This window comes from Peromyscus californicus, unplaced genomic scaffold (assembly GCF_007827085.1).
Source record: "Peromyscus californicus insignis strain IS unplaced genomic scaffold, ASM782708v3 Scaffold_10__1_contigs__length_136768540, whole genome shotgun sequence".
Classification (NCBI taxonomy): Eukaryota; Metazoa; Chordata; class Mammalia; order Rodentia; family Cricetidae; genus Peromyscus; species Peromyscus californicus.
Window position 1 is genome coordinate 59,559,151 of NW_026294391.1, and position 12,502 is coordinate 59,571,652.

Sequence of the window (12,502 nt, forward strand, 5' to 3'; positions counted from 1 at the left end):
TGGTACCATTACCATCACAAGGCATCAGTAATCATTCTATGAGGATCTTGCATGATGTCACGACACCAGTAGCACAGAGAACAACTATGGTGTGTGTGTGTGTGTGTGTGTGTGTGTAACATATATATTTAATATATATTGAATAATTTATATATGTATAAATCATGAAGAACACCTCTTATTTTAAGGCATGTTAAGAGTTCTTACTATACTGAAGGCTAATGGCTTCAGTCATACATCCTACTGGAGACAGTTTCTTCCCATAATATAGTAATTCTTACCTTTTAGAATTGAATAATGTCTCTTCAGGATTGATGTCAGTTACAAAAACAGGTTAACTTCAAAATATGATGACAACATACAAAAGTAGCAAAAAAATTGTAGTCTTTGTGAGTTTATGCTGCAATTTATGGAGGACTGGCCTTGAACCTCTAGTACGTTGCTTTCCAAAACATCTACCACTGGAAGCCATTGCAGACAGCAGAATCTCAACCAAGAAGAAAACTGTCAACAACTTATCTCAAAGATGCGATGCAACATTCAACTTCACAGTTCTTGGAATCCCAAGGAATTTAAAAAGTCCATGTCTTCTATCCCACTGTCCCAAGCTGTACCTATAAATGCTAGTATGCCAGGTGCAGGATACAGGTGTGTCAGAAACAGTACAAAGTCTAATGATTCTACGTTTTCTAGAACTCTTCAGTAAAATGCAGTTCTGCAGAGGCCTTCTTACTTTCATACTAGCCCTAGCCAGTCACATTCAGAGGAGAAAGCACAATACTGTAATACAGGATTAGCAAATCACCCTGCATCCCAGCATCCCCTACTATACAGTGGACTTCTTGTAAAGTTTGAAAGTCCTTCAGCAACTGACCACCGCACGTGATATCTACCCGATAAGCTTCAACAAGACCCATTTTTCTTTTGAGAAATTTTTCTATCTGTCCAATGGTTGTATTTCTTGAGATTTGCACAAACTTCATTTTCAGTGGTTTAAAATGCTCAGTGTCTGCATTAGTGCCCATAGACTCTAGCATTAAAGAAATACTAGGTTCATGTGAACTAAGGCACAATTCCACAAGTTCCTCAGTGTTCCCTTCGATTGAAGGGCCTGGCTGTGGAACAGCATCAGGTTTTGGTGTTTCTGGACAATTTTCTTTATAAAATTCCTGCCTTTGTTTTTTTTCTTTTTCCTCTAGACCTGCCACTAATTTGTACACTATGTTTTGTAATTGTGGATCCGACCTCAGGTGATTAAGAGGTTTGGCCTCGTGCACTACAATGTTGCATTTTGGACACCTATAGCTATGTTCAAAATGTTTTATGATGCAGCTTTTACAGAAGGTATGAAGACATTCTGTAACGGTTGTTGCATCTATTAAATAACCTTTGCAAACAGAACAGGAGATGTACGGAGTCAGCTCCGAGAGAGAAACGAGGCGCTCCTCCCGACTGGCCCCTTCCCTCTCCCGGTTAGGAAGCCTGGATCCTGACCGGTCTTGAGTCCTTTTCTTGCTCTGGGCAGACCGGCCCTGCCTGGCAATTGAGTGTGCTGTGGCAGTTACAGCAGGCGGGGCCTGGAGTGGGGGTGACAAGGCCGTTGCTCCTTCCACTCTGACAGCATCCAGGCTGCCCTCTGGATCCACTAGGTCACTTTCCATGGCTGATGGGGCAGAGCACAAATCTGTGGAGAAGAGATAAACGAGGAAGCGAAACCACACGGGCAGGCGAGACCGAGACGAGGCGAGACCGAGATGGAGGAGACCGAGACGAGGCGAGACCGAGATGGAGGAGACCGAGACGAGGCGAGACCGAGATGGAGGAGACCGAGACGAGGCGAGACCGAGATGGAGGAGACCGAGACGAGGCGAGACCGAGATGGAGGAGACCGAGACGAGGCGAGACCGAGATGGAGGAGACCGAGACGAGGCGAGACCGAGATGGAGGAGACCGAGACAAGGTGAGACCAAGACGAGACGACCTAGACCAAGACGAGGCAAGCTGACCTTGCTGCGAGGCTAGACCGAGAGGCGGTGAGACCCAAGAGGAGGCAAACTGACCTTGATGCGAGGCTAGACCGTGGGGCCAGATGAGACCTCGAGTTGAAAACCTTGAGACTCGGAGACTCCGGAGGCTGAGCACAAAGCCAAGCAGAACAGAGCAGAGTGGCGACAGGAGGGCGACGATGTCCGGCGCTAGACCGGAAGTGCAGAGAGCAAGCGAGCCGAGCACGGAGACTAACCTGCACGCCACTAGGCAAAGGAAGGAGAAGAAGCCAAGCACGGAGTAGGCGAGGCAATGTAGGCAGCCAATGAGGAAGGTCTGCAGGGTAGGGAAAATGTCGTCTAAGCCAATCACAAGTTGCAATGCTCAGGGCCCGCGCCTTTTCAAAGGCTTCTTGCTTCACCAAGGGGAGGAGTATGTGTGTATGGGGGCGGACGAGCGAGCGGTGAGGGGGGGCGGGGGGCAGTGGGGGGGCGGGGGGATGGGGGGGCGGACGAGCGAGCAGTGAGGGGGGGCGGGGGGGGCGGGGGAGGCGGCTGGGAGGAGTGAAGGGATGGGAAGCTGTGGACCGTCTGTATTGTATGAGAGAAGAATAAATAAAAAATAAAATAAGGCCTGGCGGCCGTGGCACACGCCTTTAATCCCAGCACTCAGGAGGCAGAGCCAGGAGGAGCTCTGTGAGTTCGAGGCCAGCCTGGTCTACAGAGCGAGATCCAGGACAGGCACCAAAACTACACAGAGAAACCCTGTCTTGAAAAACCAAAAAATAAAATAAAATAAAATACTACTGAAATCGCATTTCAGCCTGAGATTCTGTTTTCCTCAATTTACGTGCACACGGTGAAACTGAATCTCATGTGATATTGCATTAGGAATAATAATAATTTTCGGGCTGGAGAGATGGCTCAGTGGTTAAGAATACTGGCTATACTTCCAGAGGACCCGGGTTAAATTCCCAGCACCCACAGAACAGCTCAAAACTGTTACTCCAGTTCCAGGACCTTCCCACCAACATGGATGCACGCAAAACACCAATGAACATAAAATAAATAAATAAATGAATGAATGAATGAATGAATGAATGAATGAATAAATAAATAAATAAATAAATAAATAAATAAATAAATAAATAAATATTGCTGGGTGGTGTGGCACTCACCTTTTTTTTTTTTTTTTTTTAAACAGGGTTTCTCCGTGTAGTTTTGTTGCCTGTCTTGGAACTTACTCTGTAGACCAGGCTGGCCAGGCGTGTGCCATCACCGCCCGCCCCAGTGCTCACCTTTAATCCCAGCATTTGGGAGGCAGAGGCAGGTGGATCTCTGTGAGTTCAATGCCGAGGCCAGCCTGGTCACAAAGTGAGTTCCAGGAAGGCCAGAGCTGTTACACAGAGAAACCCTGTCTTGAACATCCCCCCAAAAAACAAAAATAAATAAATAAATAAATCTTTAAAAAACAATCAAAAAAAAAAAAAGAAAGAAAGAAAGAATGATTTCTGATTGAGCACCAAATATGTGCTCCTCCGGTGAATCACGTTTATCCAAGATTATTTTAGTTAGGAAGTATGATGTTCCTGTTTTGAAACTTGTAAATGTACTTATTTGGAAGAATGATATATTGGCACAGGATGGAAATCTAACTGCTATTTGAGGACCGCCTACATAAGCCTTTTCTTTTTCTTTTTTGGGGACAGTGTTTTTCTCTAAAGCCCAGGCTGGCCTGGTACTCATGATGTGCTCCAGACTGGTCTTGAACTTGAGGTACTCTTACCTCACCCTCCAATGCTCTAGGATTGACAGGTATGTGCCACCACACACAACCTTGTTTCTTTTTTTTTTTCTTCTTTTCTTTCTTTATTTTTGGTTTTTGTTTTGTTTGTTTTGTGTTGTTTTTTTTCGAGACAGGGTTTCTCTGTGTAGTGCTGGCGCCTGTCCTGGACCTGCTCTGTAGACCAGGCTGGCCTTGAACTCATAGAGATCCACCTGCCTCTGCCTCCCGAGTGCTGGGATTAAAGGTTTATGCCAACACCGCCTGGCAGCATTTATGGTTTTAACTGGTCTATTTTGGTTTCTGATGCATTTTTAGTTCCTTGTATTTGAGACTGTGTGTGTGTGTGTGTGTGTGTGTGTGTGTGTGTGTGTGTGTGTGTGTGTTTCCCCGTTTGGGTGCACTAGAGATTGATATCAGATGCCTTCCTCCATCACATTCTACTTTAGTTTTTGAGACAAGGCACATCACTGAACCTGAAGCTCACAGGTCCAGTGACACTGCTTGGCCATTGACTCTGGGCTCCACCTGTCTCTGCCTCCCCAGCAATGTTATTACAGATGTGTGCCATCATGTTCTTATGTGGATGCTGGAGATCTGAATCAGGTCCTGTGCTTGGACAGCAAGCACTTTGCCTATAAGCCATCTTCCTGGCCCTTGAGTTCCTTTTTTTCTTTTCTTTTCTTCTCTTTTCTTTCTTTCTTTTTCTTTTCTTTTCTTTTCTTTCTTTTTTTTTTTTTTTTTATTTTTCGAGACAGGGTTTCTCTGTGTAGTTTTGGTGCCTGTCCTGGAACTCACTTGGTAGTCAGGCTGGCCTCAAACTCACAGAGATCCACCTGCCTCTGCCTCCCAAGTGCTGGGATTAAAGACATGCACCACCACTGCCCGGCTTGAGTTTAATTTTTCATGTCATGGCAAATAAGGACCCTACCTCACTCTTTTGTATGTGCACATGCAGCTTAGCCAAAAACCTTTGTGTTTGAAAAGAGTATTCTTTTCCCATTAATTTGTCATGGCACTCTAGTTAAAAATTACCTGACCACTCCTATGAGGGTTAATTTCTGGGTTGTTTATGCTAGCTATACTAACTACTTTTAGTGGTTCTCACTGTATCAAGTTTAATGTACAATTGCTGAACATTTAAGTTTAACTTTTCCTTCTTTGTGTTATTACACCTAGACCAAATTCAGAATATTTAAGAGCAAAGAGGTACTATGCATTGGCTACAGCTGATGAGATGTTTTCCTTCTCCTTACTCAGAAACCAGAGCTTCACCAAGTTCTCTCTCAAATCACACTACAAAATATGCTCTCTCAGCCTGGCCGTGGTGGCACATGCATTTAATCCTAGCACTGTGGGGAGTGGGAGTGGGCCCAGGCAGACTGATCTCTGTGAGTTCAAGGCCAGCCTAGTCCACAGAGTGAGTTCCAGGACAGCCAGAACTGTTACACAGTGAAAACCTGTCTGGAGAAAAACAAAAACAACTATCTCTTTTCCTTCCTCTGTGTATGTGCGTGTGCGTGTGTGCGCGCACCTGTGTGTGTGTGTGTGTGTGTGTGTGTGTGTGTTTCCACACTGCAGGTGGATCCAGGACATTCTACAAGATAGGACTGAACTACATCCCAGCCCTCACTTCTTTACTAAATCTAACATTTAATTTCTTGATGCATATTCTTAAGCACTGTTTTCTGTCAAAGGTTTCTGGCTTTCCATGTTGAAAGATCCTGCCGACATTTCTAAAGAGCCAGTCTCCAAACCTTCATGTGGAACTTCCTCAAGGACAAGAATCATCACCGTCTGACCAGCATTCCTTGCTGCTGTCTTAAGTCTCCAACTTGTCCCTTGTGCCCTCTTGCTGATGGAATTTGCTGAGGGCGATCCTTCATGCACCCAGAGTGTACAGCTTGACCTCAGATAATAGTGAACCCAACTTGTGGACATTCTCCACATTGTCTGTAGACACACCGGGTGGGCCCATACACATTGGTTGGCCTCTAGTCATCAGGGCAGCTGTTTGGCCATCCTTCCAAGCTCCTTTCAGTGTCTGCAGAAAGTTGCTAAGGAGTGGGGTACATCTCTGTCACAGCTCCAGGCTGGACAACCTGGCATCCATCAGGGCATCCAAGTTCCCGTCACCCACAAGGGATGAACTTTGCCAGGTGACTCTGCTGTGCTGCACAGAGGACAGGACTTCCCTTTTCTGTGCCATTTCCTATGTGTGAGCTGTCTGGGGCCAGCCTAGTCCAGGGAGGAGCTTCTCTCAGTGTTCGGCTTGTGTGTGTTTCTGTGGCTCCTCAGAAGCAAGAGCACTGCTGGTCTGTGCTGGAGTTTGCTCTGAGACAGGCCTCACCCTGTAGCTCAGGCTGAACTTGGACTGGAGATTCTCCTGCCTCAGGCCCCCAGTACCTGGATTACAGGCATCCCACTATGCTGAGTTCTAGCTCTGGGTGTGGGGAACTGTGCTTTCTTGTTGTTTGTTTTTTGGTTTTTTGAGACAGGGTTTCTCTGGGTAGTTTTGGTGCCTGTCCTGGATGTCACTCTGTAGACCAGGCTGGCCTCGAACTCACAGAGATCCGCCTGGCTCTGGCTCCTGAGTGCTGGGATTAAAGGTGTGCACCACCACCGCCCGGCTGAACTGTGGTTTTTAGCAAGGTCTCCAGCGCTGTTTGTACTTTTCATCCGTGGGCTCTGGAAAGCCCGGGTGTGCACCTCGGTGTATTGGGGGCTGCTTGTGCCTTTGCTCATGTTCCACTTCCTGCTCCTTCCTCCCCTGGTGGCTGTGCCTGTGATGAGCTGGTGAAAGCTTGGGTCAGCACTTCCTTGTGGAGGCCTCCCCTTTAAGGGAAGAGGGGAAGCTGTTGTGCTGAGGGCTGCAGCCGGCGGGGTGGCTGCAGTGGCTGGCTGCAGTGGCTCCTAGGAGCCCCTGGGGCCTGGTTCGCCTGCCTGAGCTGTGCTCCTGCACGTGGGCAGCAGGCCTAGGAGTCGCAGTGCACAGGCCAGTAGGCCTACGGCCCGCCCCTCCCCCACCCCTGCCCCACTTTTATTTTTCTCCCCTCCGGGCCGGCAGGGATTTGGCAAAGGCCTCATTATGCCTGCTACTGGCTCTGCCACCGAAGCAGAGTGCCAAGCCGTGTCTACAGGGTTTTTTTTTTTCAGGTGCTGCAAACATGCCATACTTTTGAAAAGCCCGTTTTTGCGGTCCCCCAGACCACACCCACACAGTGATATAATCAAGATTATGGATTGGTGCAGTGTTATGAAGTCAGGAACCACAGGCTAGGCTATCTGCTGGATGGAAATGCTGCATTTCAGTACGTGGGTTGGGGGGAGGGGCTGTAAGCCCAGAAACCCAGATGTGGAAGCTGGACAATCAGGAGATGAAGGACAGTGAGGCTACCTAGGGAGGTAGAGGCCAGCCTGAGCTGCATCAGACACTGTTGTCAGCCAGAAGAAACACCACAAAGAAGACGCTGAGTTTTCTTGCACTTTCCGGTCTATGCACGGCGTTTTGGAAATGGCGTTCTGGAAAATGAAAGGATGCTGTTTGGTACCCATTCTCCTTCATCTTTCTCTCAGTTAGAGGAGAAGCTGTGAGCCGGGCTTCTTCCTTTCTTAGCTGGCCGCCCTACTGAAGCAGCGCTATTCCTATGCCGAGGGGTAGACACTGCAATCTGTGAGACAAGCAGCTTTTGTATCCAGAGCCTCACGCTGAACCAGCCGCAAGAGTTTGTGTGACTGCCACACGCCCTCCTTTGCACATCTCAGTCTGTAATTCCCGGCCTGGTGCAGCTAAATGCATGTGTCACTGAATGACCTAATTCCTTCCCCACTGCAACTTCTTCCTGTCAGGATGCCTGTGGCTCATTTTCTAATGTCATACACATGAAATCCCTGTGACCTGTGATGTTTGCTCTTAAATATGAGTGCCACAGAGGCACTTACTAAGTGTAAGCCTTCTGGTAGAGGCTGTTGTCAGTACCCAGAGAGGAGGTGACCTGTCATTTTTAAGCAGAATGTTGTTTATTATATGCAACAATTCATTATATCACCACTACTATTTAGTGGCATGTTTACATGCTTGTGTTCATATTATTTGTGAACAAAAATTCCTGAAATGAAGCTGTGTCTTGCTGTGAACAAAAAACTCCTGGAAGGGGATTCTGTGTCTTCAGAGAATGATGGACCAATTGGAATTTCAGTACTGTGGAGAGAGTGGAATTTTGTAGCTTCAGAGGCAAATTACTTTAGCCTTCTAGAACAGCCATTCCTGCTCTACTCTGTGTCTGAACTAACATCTTGTGGTAATAAATAAAAACCTATAGAAGCTATTAACTTAGTAGGACACTAGCTTCTGGCAATCCAAGACTGCCACCAGATAGTATCTTGGGCCTATAAATAGCTCCCCATCTCATTCCACTTGCCTCCCTGGGGTACTCATCAGTGTATTTTAAACTTGCCTTGATGTATGACCTTCTTTGTTCTGTATAACTATAAACCTTTCAGAAACTGGTTCCATTTCAGAAAATGGGATTTGGGCCATGTGGCAGTGGCACACACCTTTAATCCCAGCACTCAGGAGGCAGAGCCAGGGGGATCTCTGTGAGTTCGAGGTCAGCCTGGTCTACAGAGTGAGATCCAGGAAAGGTACAAAGCTATACAGAGAAACCCTGTCTCAAAAAACAAACAAACAAAAAATCCTATTTCTTTTAAGATGGGAGCGTCAAAGGATTAAATAATCCTTTTTAATTCTATTTTAGTAAAAGTTACTACTGCTATGATGAAACACCATAACCAAAACAACTTGGTGAGGAAAGGGTTTATTTGGCTTACACTTTCACATCACTGTTCATCACTGAAGGAAGCCAAGACAATAATTCAAACAGGGCAGGAACCTGGAGGCAGGAGCTGATGCTGAGGCCATGGAGGAGTGCTGCTTACTGGCTTGCTCCATGTGGATTGCTCAGCCTGCTTCTTTTTTTTTTTTTTTTTTATAGAACCCTAGTCTATCAGTCCAGGATACACACCAGGCACAGAACGTATCATATACCAGCATATACAGGCAGGTTGTTAGCTTCTGCCTATAAACCCAGTCCTGGGGAAGATTAAGCAGGAGGATTACCATGAATTTTGGGCCACCCTAGCCTACGTACAGTCCGGGAAGCAAAACAGGGCTGGGTATAAGGTGCTACGGTCCAGCTAAGCCCTGCTATAAGGAGCTTTGTAAACATATACAGACAAACACAAAACACTAAATGTAAAATCTGCAACCTTCATTGTACTGGTTATTAAACCAAGGGCTTCACACATCTTAGGCAAGCACTTTACCAATGAACTACATCTCTTGTTGTTTGTTTTTGAGAGACAGCGTTTTTCTATGTAGCCTTTGACTGTCCTGGAACTCACTCTGTAGACCACCTTAGGCTGCTAGGCTAGACCTCAAAGAGATCCTCCTGCCTCTGCCTCCTGAATGCTGGGATTAAAGTGATGTGTTAGCACACTCAGCCTGAGTGATATCTTTTAACTTAATTTGTTTTTAGAGACAGATTTTCTGTGTGTAACAGTCCCGGATATCCTAGAACTCACTCTGTAGAACAGGATGGTCTCCAACTCAGAAATCTGCCTCCCTCTGCCACCTGAATGCTAGGACTAAAGGCATGTACCACCACTGCCTGACTTTAACTTATTTTTTTTAACTTAAAATTTTAAGGCATCTTCTTACTGTTTCCCAGACTTCCTTTGTTTGGGTCTGTAGCCCAGGGAGGCCTTGCAGTAGCCATCCATCCTCTTGCCTTGGCCTCAGGAGTAGCTGGGATTACAGCATGTGCTACTAGGTGTACCTAAGACCTCAACTCTTAAAACTCCTAGGGAAGAGTCCTTGGCAAGGATTAGGGTTCGTGCATTGGAGGGGTGGGAGTTGTCTTGCTTTTGTACAGCGAACAAAATCGAAATCAGATTCTAAATTGACAGAAAATATTACTAGAATATATGTCATAAGAAGTTAATATCCAGAATATCTAAGGAAGTCAGACAACTAAGTCCAAAACAGAACTAAAGGAGCAACTTAATTAAAACATTAGTAAAGGGCTGAGCAGACACTTCTCACGAAATGACAGGTGTGTGGAAAGGGTCTCAGCAGCACTAATCATCAGAGAATGGCCACCTGAATCCACAGTTAGATATTAGCATCAAGGAAATGGGTGTGGAGTCCGAAGAAAATGACCACACAATCCAACGTCCTTCAGCAAAGCCAAATATTTTATTTCTACTGAAGGGTCCACCGTTCCACCAAGTCCAACAGGAGAGCGCACCCAGTGGGGCTCCATCCTGGTTCTTATTATTAGGGTAAAGGGGGTTCTGTGAATGTAAGTGGTCACATTCTCATGTGACTAGCTAATACAGAGAAACACTGTCTCGAAGGAGAAATGACTTGAGCACATTTTGTTTGTTTTCCCAGACAGGCTCTCACTGTGTTAGCTCTGGCTGTCTTTGAACTCACTATGTAGAGTCGGCTGGCCTTGAACTCACAGAGATCCACCTGCTTCTGCCTCCCAAATGCTGGGATTAAGGGCATGCGCCACTATATCTGGATTTTGAGCACATACTTTATTTCAAGAAGTGTTGACCCTGAAGGAATTTGAATTTCTGCCAAGTGGCTTCTTTACATTTTTTTAATGGAATTTTCTCTTATTGAATCCTTTGATAGAAAATTTCCCCTTCTTTTACAGTACATTTTTGCTCTTGTCTTCACATTGAATTAACATCGCCTGACTTGCCAATTCTGAGGTCTTCATCAGGAACCTTCTTTTGACATGATGGAAACATTTTATCAAGGACGGCATTTTTACATAGTCTTTGGACTAACAACTCTTGTATGTATGGGGTCATAGGACATCCAACTGTATTCCTAGGACAACAACAGGACTGAAGTCATTACCTTCTTTCACTTTCCAAGCCAATGTTTCCCAAGACTAGAAAAAGGGTCATTTATTCCTGAACTGTCATTGTGGGATAGAAACCCAAAGACCGCTCAGCACAAGCAGAGTCCTAATTGATAGTCTGTATTAAGTCAGTGAGTCTGTAGTCATATTAGCTATCGCCTCCCCCATATCTGTCTTCCTCAGTTCCAAGGTCCAGCAATGAGGGTGGTGGGGGTTGGACCATGACCCTGTATTCATACCAAACACAAGTCTTGGGAGGAGGTAGGGGCAGGGAGTGGAGGGGCTCAGGGCCAATGAAATCTTCATTTTAATGGGTCCATTGTCTGGAGACAGTCCGTTTGGTGTCATCATCTATGGCTTTGGTTTTCTTGACCTGGGTCTAGTGGATCCATGATGTAATGCCAGCTACCCTCATGGCCACAGGAGTGGAGAGAATCACCATGTAAGGGTCCTTTTCAAGTTGGTTTCAGGGCCCCTTTAGCTACCATTTGTGGTTGGGAACATAAGGGACTAGGATTTAGAAGACAGGTTTCCCCAGGTCATCTCATCCTGGAAAAGGATGAGCATGCATGCATGTCATCCCTAAGGTGTCTGATGTCCATCTGAGCAAGAGCTTGTGATCTCCCTGCCACACAAGAGTAACAATAGTACCTATTTAATGTGCTGACAGAATATTTGATCCATTCCAACCCCTATTATCTGTCTTAAATTTTTGTTTTGTTTTGTTTTTGTTTTTTTGTCATGGTTTCTCTCTGTGTAGCTCTGGCTGTCCTGGAACTCTCTCTGTAGACCAGGCTGGCCTCGAACTCACAGAGGTCCTCCTGCCTCTGCCTCCTGAGTGCTGGGATTAAAGGCATGTGCCACTACCATCTGACTTAAGTCTTTAATTTTAACTACTTTTTTGAGTTATCTTTAGGAATCGCTGCTTGAGTTTGGGTAAGTGAACTTACAGAAAAATGTCCCCAGAATCTGTCTATTTCCTAGATAAAACTCACATACATGTAGGCCGTATATTCCAGTGATGAAGGATCGCTGGTCTGAGTCTTTGCTTTTTTTTTTTTTCTTTTAAGGGTTACACAGACGGTCTTTGCTGTTTCCTGGAACATTGCCCTTCACTATTCAGATTTTGTCTTGGCATTTTCTAAGGGATGTGCCATGGGACTTGGGGTCCGTCAGTGGGACCCTGCCTTCACAGTATAGAATGTCCTAGTATATATCATCACAATCATGATGTGGAGGAGACCTATGGGAGGAAAATTCAGGACACATTTGTCTATCCAAGAGAGTTCTCTAAGTTTCCACGGGGTAAGAAAGCCTCCTCTCCACCCTGGACTTTAACTGCTTAATTATTTTTATTTATTTATTTGTTTGTTTGTTTGTTTATGTATGTATGTATGTATGTATGTATGTATGTTTGGTTTTTCGAGACAGGGTTTCTCTGTGTAGTTTTGGTGCCTGTCCTAGAGCTCACTCTCTAGACCAGGCTGGCCTCGAACTCACAGAGATCCGCCTGCCACTGCCTCCCGAGTGCTGGGATTAAAGGCTTGTACCACTGCCACCCGGTTTAATTATTTTATTATTTAAGTCTGAGCTAGGGAAAAACTTTCATTCCAGCACAAGAGTCAATGAGCTTGAAGTGAAGGAACAGTCCCTGAACACAAGAAGAAGTAGGGAAGAAAGCTCATGCAGAGCTTCAAATTTCCCTGGGCTAGCACGGTAGTTATGGTTGGAGACGATGGAGCCTGACTTGCCCTGTTTTAGCTAGGTTTACAGCAGAATGTGCAGCTCCAAAGGAA

The 12,502-nt window shown here is 45.7% G+C and overlaps 1 protein-coding gene and 1 long non-coding RNA gene across 2 annotated transcripts; one reads left to right on the plus strand and one right to left on the minus strand.

Annotated features, from left to right (window-relative positions):
• Nucleotides 1-231: 231 nt before the first annotated feature.
• LOC128115105 (polycomb group RING finger protein 6-like) lies at nt 232-1,680 on the minus strand. The gene has a single exon (XM_052745641.1). It carries the CDS (start codon nt 1,659-1,661, stop codon nt 747-749), a length of 915 nt encoding a protein of 304 aa, XP_052601601.1. The 5' UTR covers nt 1,662-1,680; the 3' UTR covers nt 232-746.
• A 1,743-nt stretch (nt 1,681-3,423) lies between these two features.
• LOC128115121 (uncharacterized) lies at nt 3,424-6,392 on the plus strand. Its single transcript, XR_008220013.1, has 2 exons — nt 3,424-3,800; nt 5,466-6,392. It is a non-coding gene; the product is annotated as an uncharacterized LOC128115121 (long non-coding RNA).
• The last annotated feature ends 6,110 nt before the right edge of the window (nt 6,393-12,502 follow it).